Raw genomic sequence first — 14,973 nt, forward strand, 5'->3', positions numbered from 1 at the left:
GCTGTGGAATTAGGCTGTGCGATTCTCGAGGAAATCCAACAATGGTCCCTGATGTAATTCCGTAATTCCCGGCCTTCGGACATAAATTGTTTGACAATTAATTAACCGTTTGGCTCTACGTGTAAGAATGGAATTGCTTGCCTATTATTTACTGAGGAGGACAGTAATATAATTTTTACACAGATCGATATATTAAGGCCAATTTTGAAACAAAAATAATGCGTTTTTAACATTCATTGAAGTTTCAACTATACTTTCTTCAGAATGCATTAACTATCAATTAACATTTCCTTAATAACTAGAGGTCCCGCAGTAGTCGAAATTCGACTATAATTAATTGGAATTGTCAGTTTGTACACTATTATGATTGTATTTTATAATTCTATAATCACAAATTTTGCCATGACTACACTATAAAAAATATTAGTAAAGACAAACAATATTTAATCTATTCTCAATTTGACCACAGACGTCAAGAACAAAAGTTTGACAATAAATAGATAGTATGCATGCGTGTGTGCGTCAAATACATGGTAATGTGTGTAATGTTTTCTTTATTGATTTAATGTATCTTTTATGCATTATTTTATAAAAAATGATTAGCATTATGCACTTCTTCTTTATATTCTCTATAAGTGTGGAAAATTTCATACTCCTCCGTCCGCGCAATTTTCGTAAAAAGGCATACAAAGTTTTTGTTTCACGTATTAATATATAGATAATAGAACAAGTTTACGAGACTGGGATATAGCTGAGTCTATATAGACCAGATGGTAAGTTAGACAAGTTGAAAAATTAAGCGGTAGGCAGCGGCTTGGCTCTGGCCTGGCATTGTTGACGTCCATGAGCGACGGTAACCACTTACCATAGGGTGGGCTCGTCTGCCTGCTCGGGCAATAAATAAAAATAATATATTCATTTCATTTAGAATTATAAAATGCGTACAGAATTTAACCACTCACCTTCAGACATAAAATTGTCTCAATGGTATTTGAACAACTACGGGGCATAAATAAGCAAAACAATTGGAACCTACCGGTGCCGACTTGGAATTTGTCACACCATTAATATTAGCGAATTAGCGATTTACCTTGTCGGCCCAATATCAGGAGAGTCTAGAACTCAAAAATAAAATAACACAAAAGGAAAATCCATGCATATTATAAAATACTTACACGAGCATACGATCTATATGATGTTGAGTGGCTTTACTTCGCTGGTGGAAGTAAGAAATGGTAAATTTTACCCATGGACAGGTAAATTGTAAACCTGTTCGAATAGATACTACCGTTTGCCTTTTCCTGCCGCGAATCGCAAAGATCATGGAAAAAATAAATGCTTTATTTTGTACTATAATAATTTCTTCAAGTTTTTTCATTAAAATAATAATTAAATTGTCCCAGTTAAGAGTAACGATAAAGGCATTGTCACGGCAATTTCTCTCAGGACTGTGGCTTTGTTTGTAGCTGGCATTAGAGTAACATACATAACATAATAAAATATAAAACATTCTCACTAAACTAATAAAATACAATGGCATGATTGAAATTGCGGAATATTCCTTTAACTAAAATGAAATCGAGTCATTCAATTTCTAAACTTCAGCATTACCAAGCCAACCGTGATTATTCAAATTACCATGTTTACATATCAGCCCGAGATATTAATTTCCTCGTATGTGAAATTTACAGTTGTTTGAGCACAGTTTAATAACAATTGTAAGTTCCGCTCGTATTATTGAACTGTAATTGTAGGAATCGTAAAGGAATATCAATACCCTGTATATTTTGTCCCGTGTCATAATAGACTAGACGATGACGATGATAGTATTTTTTAGAAATTATAATATTTAAATACGAATTACATATTGATAAAATGGTGAAATATTCCAAGATCGTTTAGGCATTTTTAAGTGGCTTCGGGTGGCTTAACAACGCCATCTGCTGAAATGCAGCTTTAGTGTTATTGTGTCTTTAAAACAATTATGAAAAATAGTTTTATTATTCGCCAATAGATGTCGGGAATTATCGATAAAGTTGATTATTGAAAACACGAAAAAAACAACATTTTCTGAAAATAAATCATAGCTAGATCGATTTATCGCCTCAGAAATCCCCTGCATACTAAATTTTATGAAAATCGTTGGAGCCGTTTCCGAGATTCAGATTATATGTATATATATATACATACAGGAATTCCTCGTTTAAAGGTATAAGATTAGTAGTCCATCTTGATATTGCCTGAGTCGAGAGGGATTTCGTCAATCGATATGAAGGAGCCTTCGGAAATTATTATTTTTCAAAACTACGGCTTGAAAATATTTTATATTCACGTGGGTCTTTTGCTGTTTCTAGTAATTATCCACAGGTTTTTGGTGACAACAATAAAAAAAAATTGTAAATAGTATATCTTAACGAAATGTTAAAAACAAAATGCAAAATGAGTGAAATGGATTTTAATCTTAAGGTGTAGAGGTGATTAAGGTCGAATTTAGATCATTGAGCGAACATCAGTTATTACATTTAAATACTAGAAAAAAGCCGTTATTGTATTATAATACTAGCGACCCGCCCTCGCTTCGCTTCGGAAACATTAAATTTATTAATGATAGGCGAGTCCCGCCATGTTGCGCGCGGTACGACAATAGCTGCGGGTGACGCCGCAGGGCGAAGCTAGTCTAAAAAAAGGTTACGGTTACGGTTAAGGTTAGGTCTAAGTTACTCCTTATATCATCAGCTACCAATTAGTGAAAGTCTCATCAAAATCGGTCCAGCCGGTCCAGAGATTAGCCGAAACAAACAGACAGATAGACAGACAGACAAAAATTGTAAAAAATGTTATTTTGGTGTATGTACCGTGTATATATTCATATGCATGTAGCGCTTATTTCAATATTACAAACAGATACTCTAATTTTATTTATATGTATAGATGTATAGATTACTTTATTCTTGCGTCAATATTTTTCGCAGCGCACGCGATCTAAATAATATTTTAGGTAATTTTTTTACACCTTGCGTTACATTATTGGAGCTTTAGTAAGGATCCCTAATTTAAAAAAAAATTATAGCCTATGTCACTCGGGAATAGTGTAGCTTTCAAACAGTGAAAGAATTTTTCAAATCGGTTCCGTAGTTTTGGGGCCTATTCAATACAAACAAACAAACAAATCTTTCCTCTTTATAATATTATACTATAGATTACTTTATTCTTGCGTCAATATTTTTCGCAGCGCACGCGATGTAAAGAATATTTTAGGTAATTTTTTTACACCTTGCGTTACATTATTGGAGCTTTAGTAAGGATCCCTTATTTAAAAAAAATTATAGCCTATGTCACTCGGGAATAGTGTAGCTTCCAAACAGTAAAATAATTTTTCAAATCGGTTCAGTAGTTTCGGAGCCTACTCAATACAAATAAACATAGATTTTTCGATCGTTTCTCTCGCGGCTTGTGATCAATATCTTATTTAAACGATATAAGCCTTAAAGTTTTAATTTTTTTGATTCAGGTTTGTATTAGTATCGTATATAATAATAATAATAATAAAAAAATCTGTCATACTCGACGCCTGTTCCATAGTGCGACGATTCCTTACATCCACTACTCAAACCCCTACAACACTACACAATGAACCAACTCACTTGGCGTAAGCCCGTGCTAGGTTCACACTTACCAGCATTAGCTGAGAAAAAAAATATATCCATAACCCATAATAATAATAATAATTCACTTATTAGATAATAATAAATTTTTTTATTGCTTAGATGGCAGGACGAGCTCACAGCCCACCTAGTGTTAAGTGGTTACTGGAGCCCATAGACATTTATAACGTAAATGCGCCACCCACCTTGAGATATAAGTTCTAAGGTCTCAGTATAGTTACAACGACTGCCCTACTCTTCAAACCGAAACGCATTACTGCTTCACGGCAGAAATAGGCAGGGCGGTGGTACCTACCCGCGTAGATTCACAAGAGGTCCTACCGCCACTAAAAGTACCACCACCAGTTTTTACTTTTACAGATTTTTTACAGATTTTACTTTCCGGATCAGCCACCGAATTTCAAATAGAAAAATTGGTAGGTACTCGCCTGCGCGATTTGAACACCGTTGCACCGCTAGATACGAATGCACCGGACGTCTTATCCTTTAGGCCAGGACGACTTCAAAATGTTCCATTGAATCAAATCAAAATTGAATCACTCAGTTCAATGAAATCAAACTTCAATTGAGAATAATATAAAATTTTTCAATATCCATCAGTTTTCCAGAGGTAAAAATTCTTTTTTGTGTACAAAATGTATTTTCCTTTGCACGCCCACTTGATTTTCGTGCATGATTTAATTTTTCTATTGAAGGTGATGCCGGAGGAACTCGTTTGAGTCAGGACTCGGTTCGTTGGGCATTTCACACGTGTTTGCTGAATCTTGAACCAAATCAAACACACCGCATTCGAACCTTCAGAGTATTACTAACAAGAGGACTGCTTTCGTTCGTGTTTCTTCAAGCCGAAATCATCCTTTACTTTGTAAAATACTCTTACAGAATATAGATATGTGGGGGGGGGGGGCTTAAGCGACGAAAGGGAAAGATCTTCCACCGAGCGGGTGATATTGCTCGGTAGACCGGCGGTCCGAATGTTGTTGTTCGGAACTTGTTATGTGCAAGCTTGTCTTGAAAATATCGTAAGCGAGATTCAGGCATCGATCAAATATCTTGCGTTGTATGATGGCTACCCGCCACAGATACATAATATTTTTAATACCAAAAAAATATTACATTCGTTTCTACGCCTCATATACTTATTGGTTGTTAGGTGAACAAATTTACTATACCAAACAGAATGTCTGATATTACGAAATTCCACTATAACGCTATGGTAATTGACGACGTTTACATGTCATTGCGGATCCTCCTGATCTATTAACGGTGCTTTTAGGTACCACAAGCACCGATCACCGTCCTGGTCGAATCCGTCGCTTGCGAGGAAAGGCTCGACGAGTGAATTAACCCACAGACAAAGCCCACTGAGTTACTCGCCGGTGGTAGATTCTGCGAAGCCCTGCTCTTGCTAGGGCCAGTGTTAGCACCACTCCGGTTTGAGCCCCGTGAGCTCACCTACACGTTAGGGTGATAAGCTGATATAGCCTCTCAAGGCCATCAGCATAGGTAGGAAAAAAAGGCGCCTTTTTTACGAAGTGAGCTATAATAACGTATAGCAAAATTTTTTATTGAGCCCTGGTTTATCGTCGTCTTATCGAGTATATCGTCGTATCGTCGATTGTAGTCCATGTTTTTTAAAAGACACTTGATGTTCGGAGTCTACGTATAAATGTCCTGGTCTTGAGTTATTTTTCCCAAAACCCATAACATACGAAAAGGAAACAGCTTAGGGCGGAAGGTGCGTTAAAAAAAACTTTAATTATAATTCTCTGGTACAATTAAAAACCAATTTCTTCTACAAAATCATTTACATCATTAAGTAAATTATCAATACAAAATTCTCATTAAAAAAATTTATTGAAAAATTCCTTAATCTACGTGATTTCATTTTACCTTGGACACGAGAAATACTCGTGATGAATGAATTAATGGGGAACACTCATTACTGCCGACCGCACGAATATATTCCTAAGAGATGGGCAGCAAAGGAAAATGATCCGATTTATCACGGAAATGCTTTCATTTGCCCACATTCCGTCTAGCTTTTAGAACGTTTGTAAGGAGTATTACTCTCGTATATGTAGGCCAGTACAAAAGGAGAAAATTACAATGGTTTGCATGATTCCAATTTTTTATGAGAGCGTATTTTATGAGTGCTTTTTGAAAGGAATCTTTTGTGTCGTATACAGATGTTTCACATTTCTTTATATTCATTGCTACGCGATCAAATGATATTACAAGCCACACACTAGTTAGTGGCTCTTGTCGCTTCTTAATTTAAGAAACAGCTCTTCTTTGATTCATATGAAGTCGTCGTGGCCTAAAGGACAAGGCTTCCGGTGCATTCGCTAGCGATGCACCGGTGTTCGAATCCCGCAGGCGGGTACCAATTTTTCAATCAAATACGCATTTAACAAATGTTCACGACTGACTTCCACGGTGAAGGAATAATAAAAATCAAACCCGCAAAATTATAATTTGCATAATTACTGGTGGTAGGAGCTCTTGTGAGTCCGCACCGTTAGGTACCACCACCCTGCCTATTTCTGCCGTGAAGCAGTAATGCGTTTCGGTTTGAAGGGTGTGGCAACCATTGTAATTATACTGAAATCTTAAGACTTAGATCTCAAAGTGGGTGACGCATTTACGTTGTAGATGTCTATGGGCTCCAGTAACCACTTAACCACCCATCCAGCCATTTAAGCAACAAAAAAAAATTGTGATTTAAGCACAATGACCGTTTATTAATACCAAAAAGAGCCCATTTTTCATGGCGAATGGCAATGCGGTCACAATCTCCCCGTTTCTACGTCTGTTAAGGAACGCAACGAATGCCTTTTGTATACGTCGCGCTGGTGATCTTTCAGTTCGTGCAGCATCCACTAATTAAGTTTTTTACCTTGACAATTTGACGCAAATGGACCAATATTGTTTTGATAATAATTTTGAAAGCAGCTACTGACTCAGCAGTAAATTGAGTATCGTCAGCTTTAATTTTTATCGCATTTAATGTGTCGTGGCTGCGTTTAGTTTTCGGGCGACCACGAGGTTCAACTTTTAGATAAAAACTATCATTATGAATAATCACTATTACTTATCGAAATTGTGTCTTTATGATTATCAATATTTAAAAAAGAATGAACTTAAAATCTGAACCTATTTCTGCCGTGAAGCAGTAATGCTTTTCGGTTTGAAGGGTGGGGTAGCCGTTGTGACAATAATGAGACCTTAGAACTATACCTCAAGGTGTGTGGCGCATTTACGTTATAGATGTCTATGGGCTCCAGTAACCACTTAATACCAGGTGGGCTGTGAGCTCGTCCACACATCTCAGCAATAAAAAAATAAAAAAAACTACTGTTATGATGTTGATAAGATATTACATACATAAAACAAAAGCACCGTGCTATCTTTATTTTAGTATACAAGTTAATACTCCTAAGAATATGTAACAACCATGAAAACTTAATGGAGATATTTAATCTCCATATGAAGAGAACGTAGAGATGAAAATGTGTGTTAAATTATATAAAATATTCAGTTATAATTTTATTTCTGTATGTCCACGAAATGAGACGATCCAAGACAAAATGAAGACGAGGATCTCTGTTTCCTGCAAGTCACCCACTCATTGACGACGTAAACCTGTGCTATGAAGCAATACGGCTGGAGGGCGTCATATAATATTATATTTAGCGTACACCACTTTATTCCACCTTTTTTTGCCTTTTATTTTAAGGAATTAAAATGAGATATATACTACAATTTTGAGAATTGTTTTATGTTCTTACTTACGTACTTATATATACATAAAATACTGGTATCAGGCTGAGGTGCTGTTTGGGTCAGTGATAGAGAGAAGAGGAGTGATGATAATTAGACATTATGAAATCCTATTTTATGAGAATTAAAACATTGATACTGATAACCCCTGATAAAAGTGTATCTACCAATTAACCATACAACGTGTTCGCGTCTGTACACTTACCATTCACAGCAATAAAAATTGTCTCACTAGCTTTACCTTTGATTAAAACACAAAATATTTTTTCGGGATAAAATTAATTGTACACGAACGAATATTATTAGGCACTACATCAACTACCTTAGTTTCTTCGGTAAAAACGCTTTTGTTATGTATAGTGAAAGATTTTTTATTTTATTTTTATTGCCTTTGTAGGCAGACGAGAATACAGCCCACCTGAGATGAGTGGTTACCGTCGCCCATGGACTTCAGCAATGCCAGGAGCAGAGCCGAGCCACTGCCTACCGCTTAATACTCTCCACAATCCTGAAGCCACAAGTTTGAAGAAGGAAATGTCGTAGCGCTCGGGAAACTCAGGGGAGCTCATTCCAAAGCTGGATAGTAAGTACGTGGCAAAAAAGTTCGGTAGGTACTATAATTCGGGAGTATTGGTATTATAATAGTTATACAAAAGGTTACTCCTTAGATCGATACACCCGACGTCTTATAACGAAGTCAAGTAATTATGTTACCGTGTAAAGATAGGTAGAATTTTCTAGAATATTTATGGAATACTTAAACTACCGTCATCGTATTCGCGACCACGAAAACTGTCAAGGATTCGAAACGTCCGTGATAATATAATAGCAGTAAAAATGTGAGTACATGTAGTTTTAATCTTGTTTATGATTCGTAAAAAGTGAAGATAATACTCATCTTACTTAGTCTAGTTTGAAAACCACCTTCACATAATATAAGATAAGTATGTTTCGGGCTTAATTCTAGCCTAGAATGCGGAGGCACGCATGAACGCCACCCATATGAACAATATTGAGGTTGCTCCGGCTAAGAAATGCATGGCACGGAATATTAAGCAGGATACGGAGTCATTACAGAGGAACTAGCTTGGTAATTTATTTGTTGTGAAGCTAATAATAATCAGGATAAATACAATGTCAATGCTATGAGTAATCTAAGAACGTGTTTACAATAAGTTTTTATCAATTTCAAAGTAAGCTAGGATAGTTGGATAATTTTTTTTGGTAGGCCGTTCTCAGATATTTAAAATTGAAATCAGTGATAGATATAAAAATGAAAGGATCTACATTCACTATCCTTAGCTAGTTGTTTTTTCTACATTTGGTGTGCTTGATATATCTCACAAAAATGCTTTTTTTCGTATTAATTACCAACATTTTTCATTATAATATTATAGTACTGATGAAGAACATAATATGTGATAATCGTTTTATTGTGAGTAATTGAAACTAATTCATTTTTCATTTTCGATTATATCTTTTTCTAAGGAGTTTGCTTTAAACCAAAATTTCACATCACTCATATCGAAAAAAATCTATTGTTCGGTAGCAGTACTTTTTTCTGAATGAAAGGTACCTATTTACTCTCTATGTCTTCTTCTGCATCCCAGTCAAAGTGTATGTAAAATTTTACGAAGAGTGGCTGAGTTGTTAAGACGTCAAACCCTAACAAACAAACTCACTTTGGCATTTACAATATTAAGTATGAGTGGTATCTATATATTAATACGTGAAGCAACAACTTTGTATCCCTTTTTACGAAAATTGTGGGAATGGAGGAGTATGAAATTTTCCACACATAGAGAATATAGAGAAGAAGTGCACAATGCTAATATTTTGTTTAAATAATGCATAAGAGATACATTAAATCAATAAAGAAAACATTACACACACTACAGACCATGTATTTGACGCACACACGCATGCATACTATTTATTGTCAAACTTTTGTTCTTGACATATGTTGTCAAATTGAGAATAGATGAAATATTGTTTGCCTTTGTTAATATTTTTTATAGTGTAGTCTTGGCGAAATTTGTGATTATAGAAGTATAAAATACAATCATAATAGTGTGCAAACTTACAATTCCAATTAATTATAGTCGAATGTCGACTACTGCGGGACCTCTAGTTATATTTTATTTACTATCATTGGCCGGTTGAAATAATTACGTTGATTGGTTTTTGAATACAGAATGAGAGTGCGTCATCAATGCCAGTTGTGTTATCTTCGATCGATTTCACTGATAACTAACGAGAATGTGTAATTGATAAACTGTGTCTTCTTAATGCACGAGTCTCAGGATATCCCCATGTGACAGTATCGGTCTGTTCAATTTACACATACATGTCGGGGATTAATTAGAATTAGTATTAGTCACGAAATGAAATTTGGACATAAAACAGTGATTTTAGAATATCCGTTAGTAGTGCGAAAAAAAAAGTCTTGAATCATTCGCAAGTTCTAGCTGTGAATATTGGTTTTTAGAGAACCTTATTGAGGGAATATTAGAATAGATAGAGATTTAGATATTAGAATGCGGCAAAAACAACATTATTTTTTCCTTCTTTTACATGCGTCTACAGCTTCCAGCTATCACAACGTGAAAACTGTCACCCATCTTGTGTCCTCTAAGAAAACAAGACTAGACCTCAGATATCTCAATTGCTAATTATAACTATTGTTCCACCGTTCAAACCGAAACATATTAGTGCTTAGCGATAGAAAAAGCAAGGTGGTCGTTAAGTTGATTGGCCTCAACCACCTTCGGCCCTGGCCCTTACCATCTTGACTATCCAGTCCTACGTGATACGCGGGGGTAAAAAAACACCTTACCACAATGTACAGGAATCTCCGACATAAATATTCATAGAACCCGCAAATTTCAATAAAACATCACTAGTATATAGGGCAAACTACGTATTTGCATATCTCTAGTAGTTAATAATTATTAGAACTGGGGATGTGTCAACATGAGCTCATGAATTCTGAACGCATCCACGGTTTCTTAATAATTGCGCTTACATTACGTGATCATGTGTGGCGGGTAGCTATCATACAACACAAGATAATTGACAGATGCCTGAATCTCGCTTACGACATTTTCAAGATTAAGCGCATATATACAAGTTCCGAACATTTGGACCGTCGGTCTACCGAGCAATATCACCCGCTCGGTGGAAGATCTTCCCTTTGTCGTTAAAGCCATCCTAAAATTGAGTGTGTTATTATCACTGCATATGACGACAAAACGTGAACATATAAACTTAGATCCTGGTCATTCGTTTTCGAAGAATAGACATGTTTAAATTTTCTATGGAACAAATACGTTACATAACCACATTCATGATGAAATAAAAAAAACGTTTCTATAAAAATAATGGCATATAGTTATATGGCAGCAGATTATTTTTGCAGCAAGATACTAAAGTGCTGCGCTAGTGAAAATTCTAGGTGCGAAGACGTCAATATGTATCAAGTCTATATATAAATATATATAAATCTCACACTGACGGCGGGCGGCGGCGTTCTTGTTGAAATGTTTATAGGCTCTGGTAAGTGTATATCGGTCGGGCCTTAGTGACAAAAGAACATCGTGAGGTAATCAAGAATATAATTTGGAATGTACATTTTTTTTTAATATGTCATAGTCATAGTTATTGTCGTGGTATATCTTGTGACAAATCCGCAATGACATACGAAAAAGCCGCCCAGAACGCGGCACAAGCAACTACGTCCTCTTGATTTTGTACGTTCATTGTGTCGCCTTCACTGTGGTGAAACCAAAAATAACGCTCATTCTCGTTTAATAATGATGCCCCGGGAATTCCCTTTTGCACGAATAACGTCATATCCGAGCCCGGAAATTCACTTTCCTTCATTTTATCAATGGGTGTGAACAGTTTCAGTACTTCAGCTATAATGCAACGAGCATTGCTACTGCCGGCGACATCTAACCCTAGAGGCTTGAACGTCCCTTCATCAGATTCCATGATAAAATTTATATTTGAAGTTTCGTTGATGTGTTTTTTTAGATATGCTTCAGCACCTATCAGACCGGGTTCTTCTGCAGTCCATAGTACTGCTCGGATTGTTCGTCTTGGTTTTAGTTTTAAAATGTTCAGTATTACAGGAACGAACCAACTTATCATCATACCCCCACCGTCATCCATAGCGCCCTGGCCTACATCCCAGCTATCAATGTGTCCTGACACGATAACTTGTTTTTCGGGGCTTTCTTTGCCTTTTAAATCAATAATGGTATTCCTTGATATCTTTCTGGATATAGCATAAGACATATGAATTTTAAGGACTATCTTTTCGCCAAGATTTTGAAGTCTTCTAAATAAGTCTGCGTCTTCGTGAGTTATAGCTGCAGTTGGTATTTTTGTAACATTATTTTCATAATCCTGTGCTCCAGTGTGAAGAGAATATATCGAGAATGGTGTAATGCTTCGGACTAAAGTAGCTACAGCACCTTTTCTGGAAGCCTTTGAAGCTCCTAGACTTCTATATATAACAGTTTCACCATAGCTCACAAAAGGTGGATCAAAAACGACAATTTTTCCTTTTATTTTATTTTCATCTGTTTTTTCAAGTTCGTCAAAACTTTTTATTACAATGGCTTCTGCTTTGATACCCTCAGCAGGAGTGCTCACGCTAGTTCCTAACCCAAGGATTGAAATTTTTTTTAAATATGGTTCGAACATGTTTGCCGATTCGTAAATACGTTGCCAGTATGGTATCTGGAAATATATAAACTTGGATAAATAATTAAAATGCTAATTTGGGATTCACATATACATCTTTAAGAAATCTCTAATCACATTGATAAGATTGATCAAATCAATCCCTTCTTCTCAAGATCTTCAATATGGAGCAGCTTAAATAACTAAAAATAATAATTCAATAAAATCATTGTCGATGTCAAGGTCGATACTCCGCATATTCTGGCCAGTTACTATCTCTACTAAAGATCTTTGAACTAAATATGACCAAAACCCCATCGCGCAAGACATTGCCCATCGGAAATGGCGTTGGATAGGATATAGTCTACGGCGCAGCGGAGTCAACGCAACATCCATCGCGTTTGAGTGGTAACCACTTGACAGAAGAAGACCTGGTCGCCCTGTACACAATTGGCGACGCACCGTCTCGAGGATTGCCAACGTTACCTGGAGTGATGTCAAAGAGCAAGCGCAAGACAGGGTCAAGTTGAGACAGCTTGTGAGGGCCCTATGTACCAGCGGGGTATCCTAGGACTACAACAACAACAACAACAAGAAAATCATTGTAAAGATATTGTGTACGAGCGTTATAACCTGTTAATACTGCTACTTAAATATATCTTACGTCAACTTCTTCTGTTGTCACGTCGTTCAAGCCATTTTGTCGTGTTAGATTTACCATGTGATCTATAGCTTTTTCTAGAGCTTTACTTCCCGCCAAACGTGCTTCAAAAGTATCTATGAACTTAGAATAACTGAAACACAAACGACATGTTTTTGTTACGGCACAAGGATTCAGTTTGTGTATACGCCCTTATGATTCTAAAGTCAAGTGATTCTAAAGTGGCTTTTTCGGTGAATTCGTTCCGTATATTTCGATCAGTGGGCATGCTCTCATACATGCCTTCTATTAATCAAAAGATATGAACCTTCTACCTCGAACTACTCACCCAACATCTAATTTATATTTTACTCTTGTTTTGAGCTCTACTGGTAGGGCGTTTTATCTTATTTATCTGATTCAGATTAAATCTGATAGCACAGGTGCTTTACTGCAGAAACAGGTGAAGTGATGATTCTAACCAGTGCATCCTTATAACATAAAACTACACAGCATTACTTAATAAAAGATTGAGCGATAGGCAGGATTGAAATGCTCAGGATACTACGAGTGGATGATACAGAAGCATTTTTAGGACTCGATAAACTTGATATGCTGATACTATCAGCTCAATATTCAGGACTCTTTTACTTCAACTTATGAATTCTCAAACTTAAATAAATAATTGGTCTCTGTTGTCATAAAATGCGCATGTAATATCATAAGAAGTCGACAATTTTAGCTGAAACCTATCTAGAACACTTCTCCCTTGATTTTGACGACTTTTAAACCTTATAGAAAAGTAAATATTAATGATATTCATATTTATTCCAATCCTAAGTAAATTTATTTCAAGACATTTATTCAGTAAACATGCCTTTTCTTTTAGCCACAACATGTTAAGAAAACCTTTTTATGACTTCGAATTTCAAAGATATGGTATAATTTTGGATACAGACATCACGAGCAATCATATTCAATTGATTGGAATTTAAATGCAAAATTTAATGATCAGCTTTGTATATCAGTTTTGTAAGCTGAAAATACGAGTTTCGGAAGATAATGTTGTTTGGTATTAGAGAAAATATTTTAAATTCATTTTAGAACGATTTCAAAATATCCCATATTTTAAGATTCAAATATTCTTTTCAAACAGAATCTAGCAATAAAATTGTTAAATTTAATGAGCACTTCAATATACTGCAATTATACGAGTACATTTATATATGATAATAAATTTAAGCTAAAATTTTTGTAGCAAAAGATAAACTCACTCTTCATACATCTTCGTTCCAAATCCTCCTGACACGATTTTATCAATAATTTGCTTTGTAACATTTTTGTATGATTGTATTTCATCAACCAACTTATTGTCTAAATTACATTCATTCTCCGGATAACTATTTATGATCACGGTACAGTTAATTGAGATTAAAAATAATATTTGCAAAACTATTGAATACATATTGATTCTTTGGAAGTCAAGTCTTTACTGAATGGCGTCTCTTTTGTTATCTCTGTTGTTATTTGATATTTTATTAGGGTCAACGTTTGTATTAATCGCATGCTCGTATGCTTCCATACGCACATTAAAATTAACACCTCCTTTCAAATATTTGTTATCCGATTCGAATAAGGCCATCGAAATGGTTTAGCCATTGTTGAGATTAGCTTGTACGAACTCTCATTTTTCTTCTTTGAAGGATGGCCGTTTGAATTATATCTCAATTATTAATTTATGCTTTGATTTCTATCTTTATTATTTTATTTTTAAATTTTCTATGGGTCTTGATACTCATTGTGCACTAGGTTGATCGTGATTTTCTATTGTAATTGTTGGTCGTTTAAGACTTTGCTAGAATTTAAAAGACAAACGGCAAGAAAGTAGATACATTAAAGAAGATTGAGGAATGAGAAAAATAATACAGAAGGTGCAAAGACTGAGCTCATATGTTCCCCGTTTTTTTTTTTTGAAATTTGCCGAGACGTGTAATTTATGAGAATATAAAAAGTGCTGATTCTGCTCTAGAGCGGATTTTTCGAAAGAAACCGCATTTTTCGTATCTGAAATGAAGTTCTAGGCGTTTTCTGAGCGCTATGACATGTCCGTCTTCGAACGAAGTCATTCGCAGCAACAGATTGACTATGCTCGTGGTATTGTTAATGTTCATAAACTCCAGGGACTGTTTGTTATCT

The 14,973-nt window shown here is 35.6% G+C and overlaps 1 protein-coding gene across 1 annotated transcript; it reads right to left on the bottom strand.

Moving 5' to 3' along the window:
- Nucleotides 1-11,045: 11,045 nt before the first annotated feature.
- On the bottom strand, nt 11,046-14,281 carry LOC114241822 (carboxypeptidase Q). Its single transcript, XM_028172801.2, has 3 exons — nt 14,052-14,281; nt 12,802-12,931; nt 11,046-12,194 (listed from the first exon to the last, which is right to left on the bottom strand). Exons 1-3 carry the CDS (start codon nt 14,240-14,242, stop codon nt 11,106-11,108), a joined length of 1,410 nt encoding a protein of 469 aa, XP_028028602.2. The 5' UTR covers nt 14,243-14,281; the 3' UTR covers nt 11,046-11,105.
- Between the last annotated feature and the right edge of the window lie 692 nt (nt 14,282-14,973).

The sequence above is a fragment of the Bombyx mandarina genome, chromosome 13 (genome assembly GCF_030267445.1).
Source record: "Bombyx mandarina strain Sakado chromosome 13, ASM3026744v2".
NCBI classification, from domain to species: Eukaryota; Metazoa; Arthropoda; class Insecta; order Lepidoptera; family Bombycidae; genus Bombyx; species Bombyx mandarina.

Coding starts and splice junctions, on each gene's coding strand:
- LOC114241822 (XM_028172801.2), bottom strand. CDS start 14,242: ATGTATTCAATAGTTTTGCAAATATTATTTTTAATCTCAATTAACTGT. Junction 12,932..14,051: donor GGAACGAAGATGTATGAAGA/GTGAGTTTATCT, acceptor TTTGTGTTTCAG/TTATTCTAAGTTCATAGATA. Junction 12,195..12,801: donor TGACAACAGAAGAAGTTGAC/GTAAGATATATT, acceptor ATATATTTCCAG/ATACCATACTGGCAACGTAT.